General features: G+C 46.7%; 1 protein-coding gene across 1 annotated transcript in view; it reads left to right on the top strand.

The window, feature by feature from the left end:
- Positions 1-15,074, top strand: part of LOC139374512 (Usher syndrome 2A (autosomal recessive, mild)) — a 267,344-nt gene that overhangs the window by 103,639 nt on the left and 148,631 nt on the right. The window contains exons 28-29 of the mRNA XM_071115513.1: positions 662-809; positions 3,881-4,023. Coding sequence (XP_070971614.1) covers positions 662-809; positions 3,881-4,023 — 291 coding nt within the window. The remainder of the gene's footprint in view (positions 1-661; positions 810-3,880; positions 4,024-15,074) is intronic.

Below are 15,074 nucleotides of genomic sequence, written 5' to 3'. Positions count from 1 at the left end.
CCTTGAAGTTGTTTCACCGTCTGATCGATGTTCATAAGTGGAGAATTTAACAGTTGCCTGAAGAGGATCACAATGCAACGGCAATGTTAATGAGGATATAAGTGTGTGTGTGTGTGTGTGTGTGTGTGTGTGTGTGTGTGTGTGTGTGTGTGTGTGTGTGTGTGTGTGTGTGTGTGTGTGTGTGTGTGTGTGTCAGTAGGGGCTTGAATATCTGGTCTGGGGGGGTGAGAGTGGGCCGACCCTTCTTTAGAAATGAGTCTCTCCCATTCCTCTCCTTTCTGCTCCATCTCTCTATCTCTCTATTCAGGGCACTGCCTCTTTCACTTTCTCTTTTTCTCTCTTTCTCTCCTTCTCTCTCTCTTTCTGTAAGGTTCTTTGTGTGAACAGTCTTTGTTGTAGATCAGAGAGGGAGCGCTGACTCCTGCCACTCTCTGAATGATAATGCCTTATGGAGGAAGAGAGGAGAAGAGAGGGAAGATGTTGTCGCACGTCATCATCTGGGGCACAAGCTGAGCTGTCTGTTCTGGTGGCCTACAGAGAGCCCAGAGGGACAAATGACAGTGTCATCCTCTATGTCTAAGGACCAAGGGGATTGGTGATGATGTGAAAATGTCCATTCATTTCTCTCTCTCTCTCTCTCTTTCTCTCTCTCTCCCCCCAGCTCCAGATGGTGTAATGCCCCCAGGTGGGATAGATGCCACCCCTGCCAGTCTGCAGTTGTCCTGGCTCCCTCCGGGCCGTGCCAACGCTCCTGGACCCTTATACTACGACCTACAGATGAGGGATACGCCAGACGGTCCTATACAACAGTAAGACCCCTTACTATGCATTACGGCTGACCATAGATGCACAATAAACTACTCGACTACTAAACATACACAGCTATACAGCAAAACCATATACAATGCCCTTCAGATGAGGGCTATGCCGGATGTTCCTTTACAATGGTCAAACCCTTCACTATACTGACCATAGAATACACTATCACTACTAAAGCCACTAACATCACTTACAGGCAGAGTAGAATAGACAGACTAACATTACTACTGCTGCTCAGGGCTACACCGGACAAACCACTAACAGTAACTTTCATAGCTCAATAAGTAACATGTGTACCTCGTCAATGTCTGGGCTTACTCTGTCCCTTTCCAACACCTTGTAGCACAAGTTATACACTTTCTACAATCAAGAATGAAGTGCATTGGCTAAATATACAGGCCTGGGCTATTTGAGCTGGCTATAATGCATTGTGTGAAGAGGGAGAGGGAAGGAAGGAGAGAAAGGGGAGGGCAACAATTGGTAGAGAGAGAAAGAGAGAGGTAGAAAGAAAGAGAGAGGTAGAAAGAAAGAGAGAGATGTAGAAAGAAAGAGAGAGAGAGGTAGAGAGAAAGAGAGAGGTAGAAAGAAAGAGAGAGAGAGAGAGGTAGAGAGAAAGAGAGAGGTAGAAAGAAAGAGAGAGAGAGGTAGAAAGAAAGAGAGAGAGAGGTAGAGAGAAAGAGAGAGGTAGAAAGAAAGTGAGAGAGAGAGGTAGAGAGAAAGAAGGTAGAAAGAAAGAGAGTGAGAGAGAAAGGTAGTGGTAGACAGAGAGAGGTAGAGAGAAAGAGAGAGAGGTAGAGAGAAAGAGAGAGGTAGAAAGAAAGAGAGAGAGAGAGGTAGAGAGAAAGAGAGGTAGAAAGAAAGAGAGTGAGAGAGAGCGGTAGAGAGAAAGAGAGGTAGAAAGAGAGTGAGAGAGAGAGAGAGAAAGGTAGAGGTAGAGAGAGAGGTAGAGAGAAAGTGAGAGAGAGAGAGGTAGAGAGAAAGAGAGAGGTAGAAAGAAAGAGAGAGAGAGAGGTAGAGAGAAAGAGAGAGGTAGAAAGAAAGAGAGAGAGAGAGGTAGAAAGAAAGAGAGAGAGGTAGAAAGAAAGTGAGAGAGAGAGGTAGAAAGAAAGTGAGAGAGAGAGGTAGAGAGAAAGAAGGTAGAAAGAAAGACAGTGAGAGAGAAAGGTAGCGGTAGACAGAGTGAGGTAGAGAGAAAGAGAGAGAGATCAGTAGACGGAGAGAGCAAGATTAAAATAAAAAAGTTGTGCTGGTATCTGATATGTATTCATTCCATGCTTCCTGACAACAAATTGCAATTTAATCCAAAAAGAGACTATTCTCATTCTGTGGTAATAAATAAATGACTAGGTCCATGTATTATATATCAGCGTCATTCCCTTACCCTCCAGCACGCTACCTCCAGCACGCTACCTACAGTACGCTACCTCCAGCACGCTACCTACAGTACGCTACCTCCAGCACGCTACCTACAGTACGCTACCTCCAGCACGCTACCTCCAGCACGCTACCTCCAGCACGCTACCTCCAGCACGCTACCTACAGTACGCTACCTCCAGCACGCTACCTACAGTACGCTACCTCCAGCACGCTACCTACAGTACGCTACCTACAGCACGCTACCTCCAGCACGCTACCTACAGCACGCTACCTACAGCACGCTACCTCCAGCACGCTACCTACAGCACGCTACCTACAGCACGCTACCTACAGCACGCTACCTCCAGCACGCTACCTACAGTACGCTACCTACAGTACGCTACCTCCAGCACGCGACCTACAGTACGCTACCTACAGTACGCTACCTACAGTACGCTACCTACAGTGCGCTACCTACAGCGCGCTACCTACAGCACGCTACCTACAGTACGCTACCTCCAGCACGCTACCTACAGTACGCTACCTACAGCACGCTACCTCCAGCACGCTACCTACAGCATGCTACCTACAGCACGCTACCTCCAGCACGCTACCTACAGCACGCTACCTACAGCACGCTACCTACAGCACGCTACCTCCAGCACGCTACCTACAGTACGCTACCTACAGTACGCTACCTCCAGCACGCGACCTACAGTACGCTACCTACAGTACGCTACCTACAGTACGCTACCTACAGTGCGCTACCTACAGCACGCTACCTACAGTACGCTACCTACAGTACGCTACCTCCAGCACGCTACCTATAGTACGTTGCCTACAGTACGCTACCTACAGCACGCTACTTACAGTACGCTACCTACAGTACGCTACCTACAGCACGCTACCTACAGTACGCTACCTACAGTACGCCACCTACAGCACGTTACCTACAGTACGCTACCTACAGCACGCTACCTACAGTACGCTACCTACAGCACGCTACCTACAGTACGCTACCTACAGCACGCTACCTACAGTACGCTACCTACAGTACGCTACCTACAGTACGCTACCTACAGTACGCTACCTACAGCACGCTACCTACAGCACGCTACCTACAGCACGCTACCTACAGTACGCTACCTACAGTACGCCTCTCATTCTTACCCTGATTTATTCATTATGTCCACTAGTGCTCTTCTATAGAAAGGCCCTGTCTGGGAGATTGGTGCTGCTAGAACAATACATGGTTGATTCATTCATTTCATTCATGCCAATTACCTGGCGTCATATTCAGTGACGTTCTGTTAATTGATATCCAAATGTATGTGTGATAGATGAAGGGTGGGTTGATGTTGGTGGCCCGGTGTTTTATCCTAATTTATAATTTGATAAATGTGGGATTTGATATATGAAATGCTTAGAATTGTGTTTGTTACGCGCAAGGCTTGACATTTAAATGAGAAATAAGAGCTCAGAGAGAACGTCTAGTAGTTCATATAGACTCACATTTAAAACACTAACAGATTTGAATGAATCATTAATCTGTCACTCAGGTGACTTTTTACTGATTATAATGTTGGCCCCAACAGTAAACTAATCCGTGTTTCTATCATCTCTTTTGAGCGTGGGGCTACTCATTTTCTTTTTATGTATCTAGCAGAAGAAATATAAACTTGTGTGTGTGTGTGTTCCCTCATAGACTGTTGAACAACGTGACGAGCACATTCAGCCACACAGTGGAAGGTCTGTCTCCATACACAGACTACCTGTTCAGAGTGGTGGTGTCACACACGCACGGAGAGACCGCCAGTGACTGGACCAGCCTACGTACCGCAGAGGACAGTGAGTACACACACACACACACACACACACACACACACACACACACGTGGTTTTAGGGCATTAACCCAAACATGCTATTTACGATGTATACTGCCTTACACTCACAGGAACACATGCACTTGGAACACACACACATTCTTTGAAAAGTCACATTCTCATAACTCACATTCTCTCACAGACTACAAGCGATTAAACGAGTGATAGTTCATGTCCTTACACACAGACCGTGTGTACAGGGATTCTCTCTCACATACACACACTCACTCGCATTCACATGAGAGAGACAGAGAGAGACAGAGAGAGAGAGAGAGAGAGGAGGGAGGGAGGGAGAGAGAGAGAATATTGAAAGTGTATAGTGTGTGTAGATGACCTAGTCAGTGTCATTGCTAGCTAATTGCTGTAATAGAATTACATTAGACTCTCTGCAAAGTTAAACATGAATTACTTCTCTATTACGACATACAGTATAATTATAGCACCACTATCTGCATAGATTCAGGATGCGTTGTATTACTGCCCATCACTTTCTCCTAGCTTTTCAGAATCAGCACACCTGCTACACACACACCTTCCTCAATGGATGAATGGACGATTGAGACAGAGCTGCTTATGGGAATATTGTGTGTGTGTGTGTGTGTTTGTGTGTGTGTGCGCACGCAAGTGTGCATGCGGACAAAAGGTCAGTAGTGCTATGTCTGCCACTCTAAGCCCTCTCTGTCTGTGGCCCTAACAGAGAGAACATGTATCAAACACACACCACCCAAACTGCTCTATCAATCAACACCTACACACACACTTCTCCTTTGTGACTTGTGTAGAGGCGTTGTATTAGCCAGAGTGTGTGATAGTATGATGGTTGCTACCAGAGATAAGACCTTTACATTCCGTGCGTTCACTGTGAAAGACACAACGCTGCTTTCAAGAGCCTCAACACCCCGAGTCAGCGCCCGGCCACCGCCAGAGAGGATTATGGGAGATGCAGTGTATTAATGTCTACTGGCACCGCTAATAATCAGTCCCTCACATCTCATCACTACACACACACACACACACACACACACACACACACCCACGTCTCATCACCACACACACACACACACACACACACACACACACACACACACACATCTCATCACCACACACACACACACACACACACACACACATCTCATCACCACACACACACACGTCTCATCACTACACACACACACACACACACACACACACGTCTCATCACCACACACACACACACACATCTCATCACCACACACACACACACACACACACACACACACATCTCATCACCACACACACACACACACACACACATACATCTCATCACCACACACACACACACACACACACATCTCATCACCACACACACACACATCTCATCACTACACACACACACACACACACACACACACGTCTCATCACCACACACACACACACACACACACACACACACACACACACACATCTCATCACCACACACACACATCTCATCACCACACACACACACACACACACACACACACACACACACGTCTCATCACCACACACACACACACATCTCATCACCACACACACACACACACATCTCATCACCACACACACACACACACACACACACACACACACACACACACACACACACACTCACACGTCTCATCACCACACACACACACACACACACACACACACATCTCATTACCACACACACACACACACACACACACACACACACACACACACACATCTCATCACCACACACACACACACACACACACATCTCATCACCACACACACACACATCATTGTGGCCCATCAGGTTGAAATTGTGGTTGAGGAAACTAAATGAACAGAGGCAAAGAGTCTAGGAGATTCTTCACAAATAATGTGGCTGAGAGAGCGATGTAGATGGAGGAGGGGTAGAGGACAGGCAAGGTGACAGATGAGGGGAAGATAGGATAACCATGGACCATATTTCCTTTGACTCTCTGGAAGGGTCCATGTCTGTTCTTTTTTTTAAATAGGTGTTGCGTTTTACATTTCTACAGAGTGGAAAGTAGCGTGTGTTACTTTTTGGAGAGCCTCATTAAACAGGAGCACAAGGTCAGAGGAAGAAGTTCCTTAAGCTTCCAGATTAAAGATAACTAAGAAAATAATTGTTTATATTTAATCATCTTTAATATTTGAAATTATAAACCAATTGAATATTTGGTCTATAAATTGAATTGGTATGCGGAGAACAATATGAAGAAAATTAATAAGAAAATACACCGTGCTGATAGGAGATGCTGAGACACAGATGAAAATGGAATCTACAAAGGAAATGGAATGTTAGTTAATCACATAGATAGAATTGAACTGAATCAAATGTGATGTGGAGTGAATTTAGAATTCAAAGCGTGATTTACATGTTCATGTGAGGCCTCGTCATTCACATAACCAACCCAGCATGACACAACTAGGTTCTGTTCAAAGATAGTAATCCTACTCATGAATTCATTCATACATATTAAAGGATTTTTTTACACTAGTTAGGTGAAGCACCTCATTGTCCTTGGAGCACAGAGGAGTTGTAGTTAATCAAATATGATATGTTCGACAGTGTTATATTAAATAGTATATATCATTAGTGTTATATTAAATAGTATATATCATTAGTGTTATATTAAATAGTGTATGTTCATTATTGTTATATTAAATAATATACTATCATTAGTGTTATATTAAATAGTATATATCATTAGTGTTATATTAAATTGTATATATCAATAGTGTTATATTAAATAGTGTATGTTCATTAGTGTTATATTAAATAGTATATGTTCATTAGTGTGTAGTGTCATAATAGCTTCTTTCTTTTTCCTCTGTCTCTCTGTGGAGATGGTGCACACACACACACACACACACACACACACACACACACACTTTTCCTTTCTTCTTTCTGAGTGTGTGGAGAACAGGGGTTTCACCTATCCAAGACAGATGAGATCGTTAAGTATCCATGAGGGCTTCTGGTTTCCCCTGGTTTCTTTTTAATGTCATTTATTCCATTAATTGTTATTCCTGGAACCTGACAGCTGGTCCTGTGAACATCAACTTTTACCATGTTCCTTATCTTTGTCTCTCATGTTCCCAGCTAAGGAACATGAGTGTGTGTGTGCGTGTGTGTGTGTGCGTGTGTGTGCGTGTGTCTGTGTGTGTGTCTGTGTGTGTGTGCGTGTCTGGGTGTGTGCGTGCATGCGTGTGTGTGCGTGTGTCTGTGTGTGTGTCTGTGTGTGTGTGCGAGAGACCATGACTTTGAAGTAATTTTGACCTTATATAATTTTATATGCTTAGCTAATACATGAATACAAGGAAAGACTTAAGAATCTTATGTAATCAATATCTGCCTGTGAATTTCAGACAGCTGATTTAATCGAAAGGAATACAACTTCATAATAATTATCAAGAATCAAATTATCCTTATTTATATCCATATTCAGTTATGGTATTGAATTAAAGGGATTTCTTATTCATCTCTACGTATGTTTGTGTGTGTCACAGGAGGTTGGTGGCACCTAAATTGGGGAGGACGTGCTCGTGGTAATGGTTGGAGGGGAATATGTGGAATGGTATCAAACACAACAATCACATGGTTTCAATGTGTTTGATGCCATTCCATTCCCTCTGTTCCAGCCATTATTATGAGCTGTCCTCCCCTCACCAGCCTCCACTTGTGCGTGTGTATCTGTGTCCCTGTGTCTGCTGATATCCCTTATACTGTATACTATGTTTATTTTTTTCACTTAGTGTAAGGCGTTTCAGTAATGCTAATGTTATGTAATGTTAACCGTGACAGAATTACAATAGGGAACATACAGTATTTCTAAAGATATATATTTTTTCATTACGTGGCAGATTACTGGAAATTAATTTAATACATTTCTACCAGGCCCGAGTGTGCGGTCTTAACTTCCCTATGACCGTAAACCCTGTAATTTGTCCTCTTTAACATCAGCCAGCCTGCTCACCTTCAAAAGCCTCATCATCTCCTTCCACAGACCTCTGCTATGTTAAAAAGAATCCCCCCCATCTCCCTCCGCCTTCCACTGCCCCCCTCCCGGCCTTGTCACTTGATTTTGTTATTACTATGCTAACCAAATCCTTATAAATGTGATTTAAGGCTTGGCGGCACGCATTCTTGTTTAGCCTTCTGCTGTGGCGATTTACGGTGCCAGGGAGAGGGAGGGTGGGAGGGAGGGAGAGGGGGGAGAGGAGGTACGGAGGGAGAGGGGGGAGAGGAGGGAAGGCCTCTCAAAGTATTCCTAACGTCCTACCACTACATCTACTGGTAGAGTGGTGTGGAGTGGTGTTATTGGGGTATAGTGGTGTTATTGGGGTATAGTGGTGTTATTGAGGTAGAGTGGTGTTATTGGGGTGAAGTGGTGTTATTGGGGTGAAGTGTTGTTATTGGGGTGGAGTGATGTTATTGGGTATAGTGGTATTATTGGGGTAGAGTGGTGTTATTGGGGTGAAGTGTTGTTATTGGGGTGGAGTGGTGTTATTGGGGTGGAGTGTTGTTATTGGGGTAGAGTGTTGTTATTGGGGTAGAGTGGTGTTATTGGGGTAGAGTGGTGTTGTTGGGGTAGAGTGGTGTTATTGGGGTAGGGTGGTGTTATTGGGGTGGAGTGGTGTTATTGGGGTAGAGTGGTGTTATTGGGGTGGAGTGGTGTTATTGGAGTAGAGTGGTGTTATTGGGTGGATTGGGTGGAGTGGTGGTATTGGGTGGAGTGGTGTTATTGGGGTGGAGTGGTGTTATTGGGGTGGAGTGGTGTTATTGGGGTAGAGTGGTGTTATTGGGGTATAGTGGTGTTATTGAGGTAGAGTGGTGTTATTGGGGTGAAGTGGTGTTATTGGGGTGAAGTGTTGTTATTGGGGTGGAGTGATGTTATTGGGTATAGTGGTATTATTGGGGTAGAGTGGTGTTATTGGGGTGAAGTGTTGTTATTGGGGTGGAGTGGTGTTATTGGGGTAGAGTGGTGTTATTGGGGTGGAGTGTTGTTATTGGGGTATAGTGGTGTTGTTGGGGTAGAGTGGTGTTGTTGGGGTAGAGTGGTGTTATTGGGGTAGGGTGGTGTTATTGGGGTAGAGTGGTGTTATTGGAGTATAGTGGTGTTATTGGGGTAGAGTGGTGTTATTGGAGTATGGTGGTGTTATTGGGGTAGGGTGGTGTTATTGGGGTGGAGTGGTGTTATTGGGGTAGAGTGGTGTTATTGGGGTGGAGTGGTGTTATTGGGGTAGAGTGGTGTTATTGGGTGGAGTGGTGTTATTGGGTGGAGTGGTGTTATTGGGGTAGAGTGGTGTTATTGGGTGGAGTGGTGTTATTGGGTGGAGTGGTGTTATTGGGTGGAGTGGTGTTATTGGGCGGAGTGGTGTTATTGGGGTGGAGTGGTGTTATTGGGGTAGAGTGGTGTTATTTGAGTATAGTGGTGTTATTTGAGTATAGTGGTGTTATTGGGGTAGAGTGGTGTTATTGGGGTAGAGTGGTGTTATTGGGGTAGAGTGGTGTTATTGGGGTAGAGTGGTGTTTTTGGAGTATAGTGGTGTTAATGGAGTATAGTGGTGTTATTGGGGTAGAGTGGTGTTATTGGAGTATAGTGGTGTTATTGGGGTAGGGTGGTGTTATTGGGGTGGAGTGGTGTTATTGGGGTAGAGTGGTGTTATTGGGGTGGAGTGGTGTTATTGGGGCAGAGTGGTTTTATTGGGTGGAGTGGTGTTATTGGGTGGAGTGGTGTTATTGGGTGGAGTGGTGTAATTGGGCGGAGTGGTGTTATTGGGGTGGAGTGGTGTTATTGGGGTAGAGTGGTGTTATTGGGGTAGAGTGGTGTTATTGGAGTATAGTGGTGTTTTTGGAGTAGAGTGGTGTTATTGGGGTAGAGTGGTGTTTTTGGAGTATAGTGGTGTTATTGGGGTAGAGTGGTGTTATTGGAGTATAGTGGTGTTATTGGAGTAGAGTGGAGTTATTGGGGTGGAGTGGTGTTATTGGGGTAGAGTGGTGTTTTTGGGGTGGAGTGGTGTTATTGGGGTGGAGTGGTGTTATTGGGGTGGAGTGGTGTTATTGGGGTAGAGTGGTGTTATTAGAGTATAGTGGTGTTATTGGGGTAGATTGGTGTTATTCCAGTGTGTTCTAGCCTGCACGCGGAGAGCAGTAAAGCATCAATAAAATAAAAAGTACCTGCATCTTAAAATACATTTCAATTGAAGAACTTAACAGCCCTTCAAATTGCAGAATTTAATACAGACCAGTAAAGCCTAAATAACACTCTGGGTCCTCTGTGCTGCTAGAAGAGAAGGAGAGGGTGGCTGGGGATTCCAGGGATCAAGGGGTGGGGTGACACAGTTGTGGAGTGTGTGTGTGTGTGTGTGTGTGTGTGTGTGTGTGTGTGTGTGTGTGTGTGTGTGTGTGTGTGTGTGTGTGTGTGTGTGTCTGTGTCTGTGTCTGTGTGTGCGTGCGTTGACGTGCGCGAGCGCATGTGTGCATCCATTTTTGTATGGGTGTCTGAGGGGGAGTGTTCAAATTCAAGGTGACTTGATGGTCTCATGTGGTAAAATCATTTACAATTGAGGCCTCTACTGAGTCTCGGCAGGTTTAATGGGGACCACAGACTGACTGACTGACAGAGAGAGACAGACAGACAGACAGACCAGAGACAGGCAGTCAGAGACAGGCAGTCAGTGACAGACAGACAGACAGACGGGCAGACAGACGGGCAGACGGACGGGCAGACAGACGGGCAGACGGACGGGCAGACAGACAGGCAGACGGACGGGCAGACAGACAGACAGACGGGCAGACAGACATACAGACGGGCAGACAGACAGACGGGCTGGGTCTCTTTGCTTATTCCCGGCATCTCCTGGACCTTTGTGGTAATTGAATCAGGGAGAGTGCTGAGTGGAGCAAGCATAAAAAGCTGTTAACCTAAAGGTCAGCGCTGTGCATTGTTTATTTATCAGGGCTGGGAGGGAGACTAGGAGGGAGGCTAGTGGGGAGACTAGTAAGGAGACTAGTAAGGAGGCTAGTAGGGAAACTAGTAAGGAGGCTAGGAGGGGGACAAGTAAGGAGGCTAGTAGGGAGGCTAGTAGGGAGATTAGGAGGGAGGCTAGTAGGGAGGCTAGGATAGAGGCTAGTAAGGAGGCTAGGAGGGAGACTAGTAGGGGGACTAATAGGGAGACTAATAGGGAGACTAATAGGGAGACTAGTAGGGAGACTAGTAGGGAGACTAGTAGGGAGGCTAGGAGGGAGATTGGTATGGAGGCTAGTAGGGAGATTAGTAAGGAGACTAGTAGGGAGGCTAGTAGGGAGACTAGTAGGGAGACTAGTAGGGAGACTAGTAGGGAGGCTAGGAGGGAGATTGGTATGGAGGCTAGTAAGGAGACCAGTAAGGAAGCTAGTAGGGAGTCTAGTAGGGAGACTAGTCGTGAGGCTAGAAGTGAGGCTAGGAGGGAGGCTAGTAGGGAGGCAAGTAGGGAGGCTAGTAGGGAGGCTAGGATAGAGGCTAGTAAGGAGGCTAGGAGGGAGACTAGTAGGGGGACTAATAGGGAGACTAATAGGGAGACTAATAGGGAGACTAGTAGGGAGACTAGTAGGGAGACTAGTAGGGAGGCTAGGAGGTAGATTGGTATGGAGGCTAGTAGGGAGATTAGTAGGGAGGCTAGGAGGGAGATTGGTATGGAGGCTAGTAGGGAGACCAGTAAGGAAGCTAGTAGGGAGTCTAGTAGGGAGACTAGTAGTGAGGCTAGGAGGGAGGCTAGTAGGGAGGCTAGTAGGGAGGCTAGGATAGAGGCTAGTAAGGAGGCTAGGAGGGAGACTAGGAGGGAGGCTAGTAGGGAGACTAGTAGGGAGACTAGTAGGGAGACTAGTAGGGAGGCTAGGAGGGAGATTGGTATGGAGGCTAGTAGGGAGATTAGTAAGGAGACTAGTAGGGAGGCTAGTAGGGAGACTAGTAGGGTGACTAGTAGGGAGACCAATAGGGAGACTAGTAAGGAGGCTAGAAGGGAGACTAGTAGGGAGACTAGTAGGGAGACTAGGAGGGAGATTAATAAGGAGGCTAGTAGGGAGGCTAGTAGGGAGAGTAGTAAGGAGACTAGTAAGGAGGCTAGTAAGGAGACTAGTAGGGAGGCTAGTAGGGAGACTAGTAGGGAGGCTAGTAGGGGGACTAGTAGGGAGACTAGTAGGGAGACTAGTAGGGAGGCTAGGAGGGAGATTGGTATGGAGGCTAGTAGGGAGATTAGTAAGGAGACTAGTAGGGAGGCTAGTAGGGAGCCTAGTAGGGAGACTAGTAGGGAGACTAGTAGGGAGGCTAGGAGGGAGATTGGTATGGAGGCTAGTAGGGAGACCAGTAAGGAAGCTAGTAGGGAGTCTAGTAGGGAGACTAGTCGGGAGGCTAGTAGTGAGGCTAGGAGGGAGGCTAGTAGGGAGGCAATTAGGGAGGCTAGTAGGGAGGCTAGGATAGAGGCTAGTAAGGAGGCTAGGAAAGAGCCTAGTAAGTAGGCTAGTAGGGAGACTAGTAGTGAGGCTAGTAGTGAGGCTAGTAAGGAGGCTAGGAAAGAGACTAGTAACTAGGCTAGGAGGGAGACTAGGAGGGAGGCTAGGAGGGAGACTAGTAGAGAGGCTAGTAGGGAGACTAGTAAGGAGGCTAGTAGGGAGACTAGTAAGGAGGCTAGGAGGGAGGCTAGGTGGGAGATTAGTAAGGAGGCTAGGAGGGAGGCTAGGAGGGAGGCAAGTAGGGAGGCTAGGAGGGAGGCCAGTAGGGAGACTAGTAGGGAGGCTAGTAGGGAGATTATGAGGGAGATTAGTAAGGAGGCTAGGAGGGAGGCTAGGGGGGAGTTTAGTAGGGAGAATAGGAGGGAGACTAGTAGGGAGGCTAGTAGGGAGGCTAGTTGGGAGACTAGTAGGGAGACTAGTAGGGAGACTAGTAGGGAGGCTAGTAGGGAGACTAGTTGGGAGGCTAGTAGAGAGACTAATAGGAAGACTAATAGGGAGACTAGTAGGGAGACTAGTAAGGAGACTAGTAGGGAGGCTAGGAGGGAGGCTAGTTGGGAGGCTAGTAGAGAGACTAATAGGAAGACTAATAGGGAGACTAGTAGGGAGACTAGTAAGGAGACTAGTAGGGAGGCTAGGAGGGAGGCTAGGAGGGAGATTGGTATGGAGAGTAGTAGAGAGGCTAGTAGGGAGACTAGTAAGGAGGCTAGTAGGGAGACTATTAGGGAGGCTAGTAGGGAGACTAGTAGGGAGGCTAGTAGGGAGACTAGTAAGTAGGCTAGTAGGGAGACTAGTTGGGAGGCTAGTAGAGAGACTAATAGGAAGACTAATAGGGAGACTAGTAGGGAGACTAGTAAGGAGACTAGTAGGGAGGCTAGGAGGGAGGCTAGGAGGGAGATTGGTATGGAGACTAGTAGGGAGGCTAGTAGGGGGACTAGTAAGTATGCTGGTAGGGAGACTAGTAAGGAGGCTAGTAGGGAGACTATTAGGGAGGCTAGTAGGGAGGCTAGTAGGGAGACTAGTAGGGAGGCTAGTAGGGAGACTAGTAAGTAGGCTAGTAGGGAGACTAGTTGGGAGGCTAGTAGAGAGACTAATAGGAAGACTAATAGGGAGACTAGTAGGGAGACTAGTAAGGAGACTAGTAGGGAGGCTAGGAGGGAGGCTAGGAGGGAGATTGGTATGGAGACTAGTAGGGAGGCTAGTAGGGAGACTAGTAAGTATGCTGGTAGGGAGACTAGTAAGGAGGCTAGTAGGGAGACTAGTAAGTAGGCTAGTAGGGAGACTAGTAGGGAGGCTAGTAGGCAGAGTAATAGGGAGACTAGTAGGGAGACTAGTAGGGAGACTGCACCACACAGCCCTGACACATTGATGCACTGCCTTGGAAAAATCTACACTGGAACGCAGCTAGGCACTGAAAAACACTTGAATCACACACGTTCAGTTACACACGTTCAGTTACACACATTCAGTTATACACGTTCAGTTACACACGTTCAGTTATACACGTTCAGTTACACACATTCAGTTACACACATTCAGTTACACATGTTCAGTTATACACATTCAGTTATACACGTTCAGTTATACACATGCACAAACAAGGGCTGGAATCACAAATAAGTTACAAGATGGGTCAGGAAAGGGTTTGTGTCAGAGTTAGGTGTTGGGCATCTCCCCGTAGAATGATGGGTGAGAGCGGTGTCATCTAGGGTGAGAAGAGGGTGTGAGGTGGGTTATAGTAGGGGAGGGGAGTGGGAGAAAGGGAGGGAGGGAGGAGAGGGTGAGGTAAGGTTTAGGGTAAGGGAAAGGGGGATACCTAGTCAGTTGTAGAACTGAATGCATTCAACTGAAGTGTGTCTTTTGCATTTAACACAACCCCTCTGAATCAGAGAGATGCGGAGGGCTGCCTTAATCGACATCCATGCCTTTGGCACCCGGGGAACAGTTAGTACTGGGTGAGGGTGAGCTACTGTTGATGGCGAGGCTATCTCCCCCTATCTCCCCCTCTGGTCCCGGTGCCATCTGGGGGAGCCTTTAGCAGTTAACGTTAGCGCTTAGCAACGCAGCACGCTCTGAGCACGCTCAATCACCTTGATCCGCCTGCCCTTGCCGAAGCACCATTACCCTGCTACTGTGTGTGTGTGTGTGGGACCATTACCCCAGTACAGTCGGATGTAAATGGGAGAGGAAAACATTACCTTCAGAGCATGGGACAGAAATATCAATCAAATCAGGTAGGGTGGAGGGAGAGAGAAAGAGAGAATGGAAGAAAGGAGAAAAGGTACTTTTTTATTTAACCTTTGTTCAACTAGGCAAGCCAGTTAAAGAACAAATTCTTATTTACAATGACGGCCTAGAAACAGTGGGTTAACTGCCTTGTTCAGGAGCAGTACAACAGATTTTTACCTTGTCAGCTCGGGGATTCAATCTAGCAACCTTTCAGTTACTGGCCCAACGCTCTAACCACTAGGCTACCTGCTGGTTACTGGCCCAACACTCTAACCACTAGGCTACC

Source organism: Oncorhynchus clarkii, chromosome 19 (assembly GCF_045791955.1).
Source record: "Oncorhynchus clarkii lewisi isolate Uvic-CL-2024 chromosome 19, UVic_Ocla_1.0, whole genome shotgun sequence".
NCBI lineage: Eukaryota > Metazoa > Chordata > Actinopteri > Salmoniformes > Salmonidae > Oncorhynchus > Oncorhynchus clarkii.
Note: the sequence above shows the minus strand (reverse complement) of the source record. Positions and strands in the feature narration are given on the sequence as shown.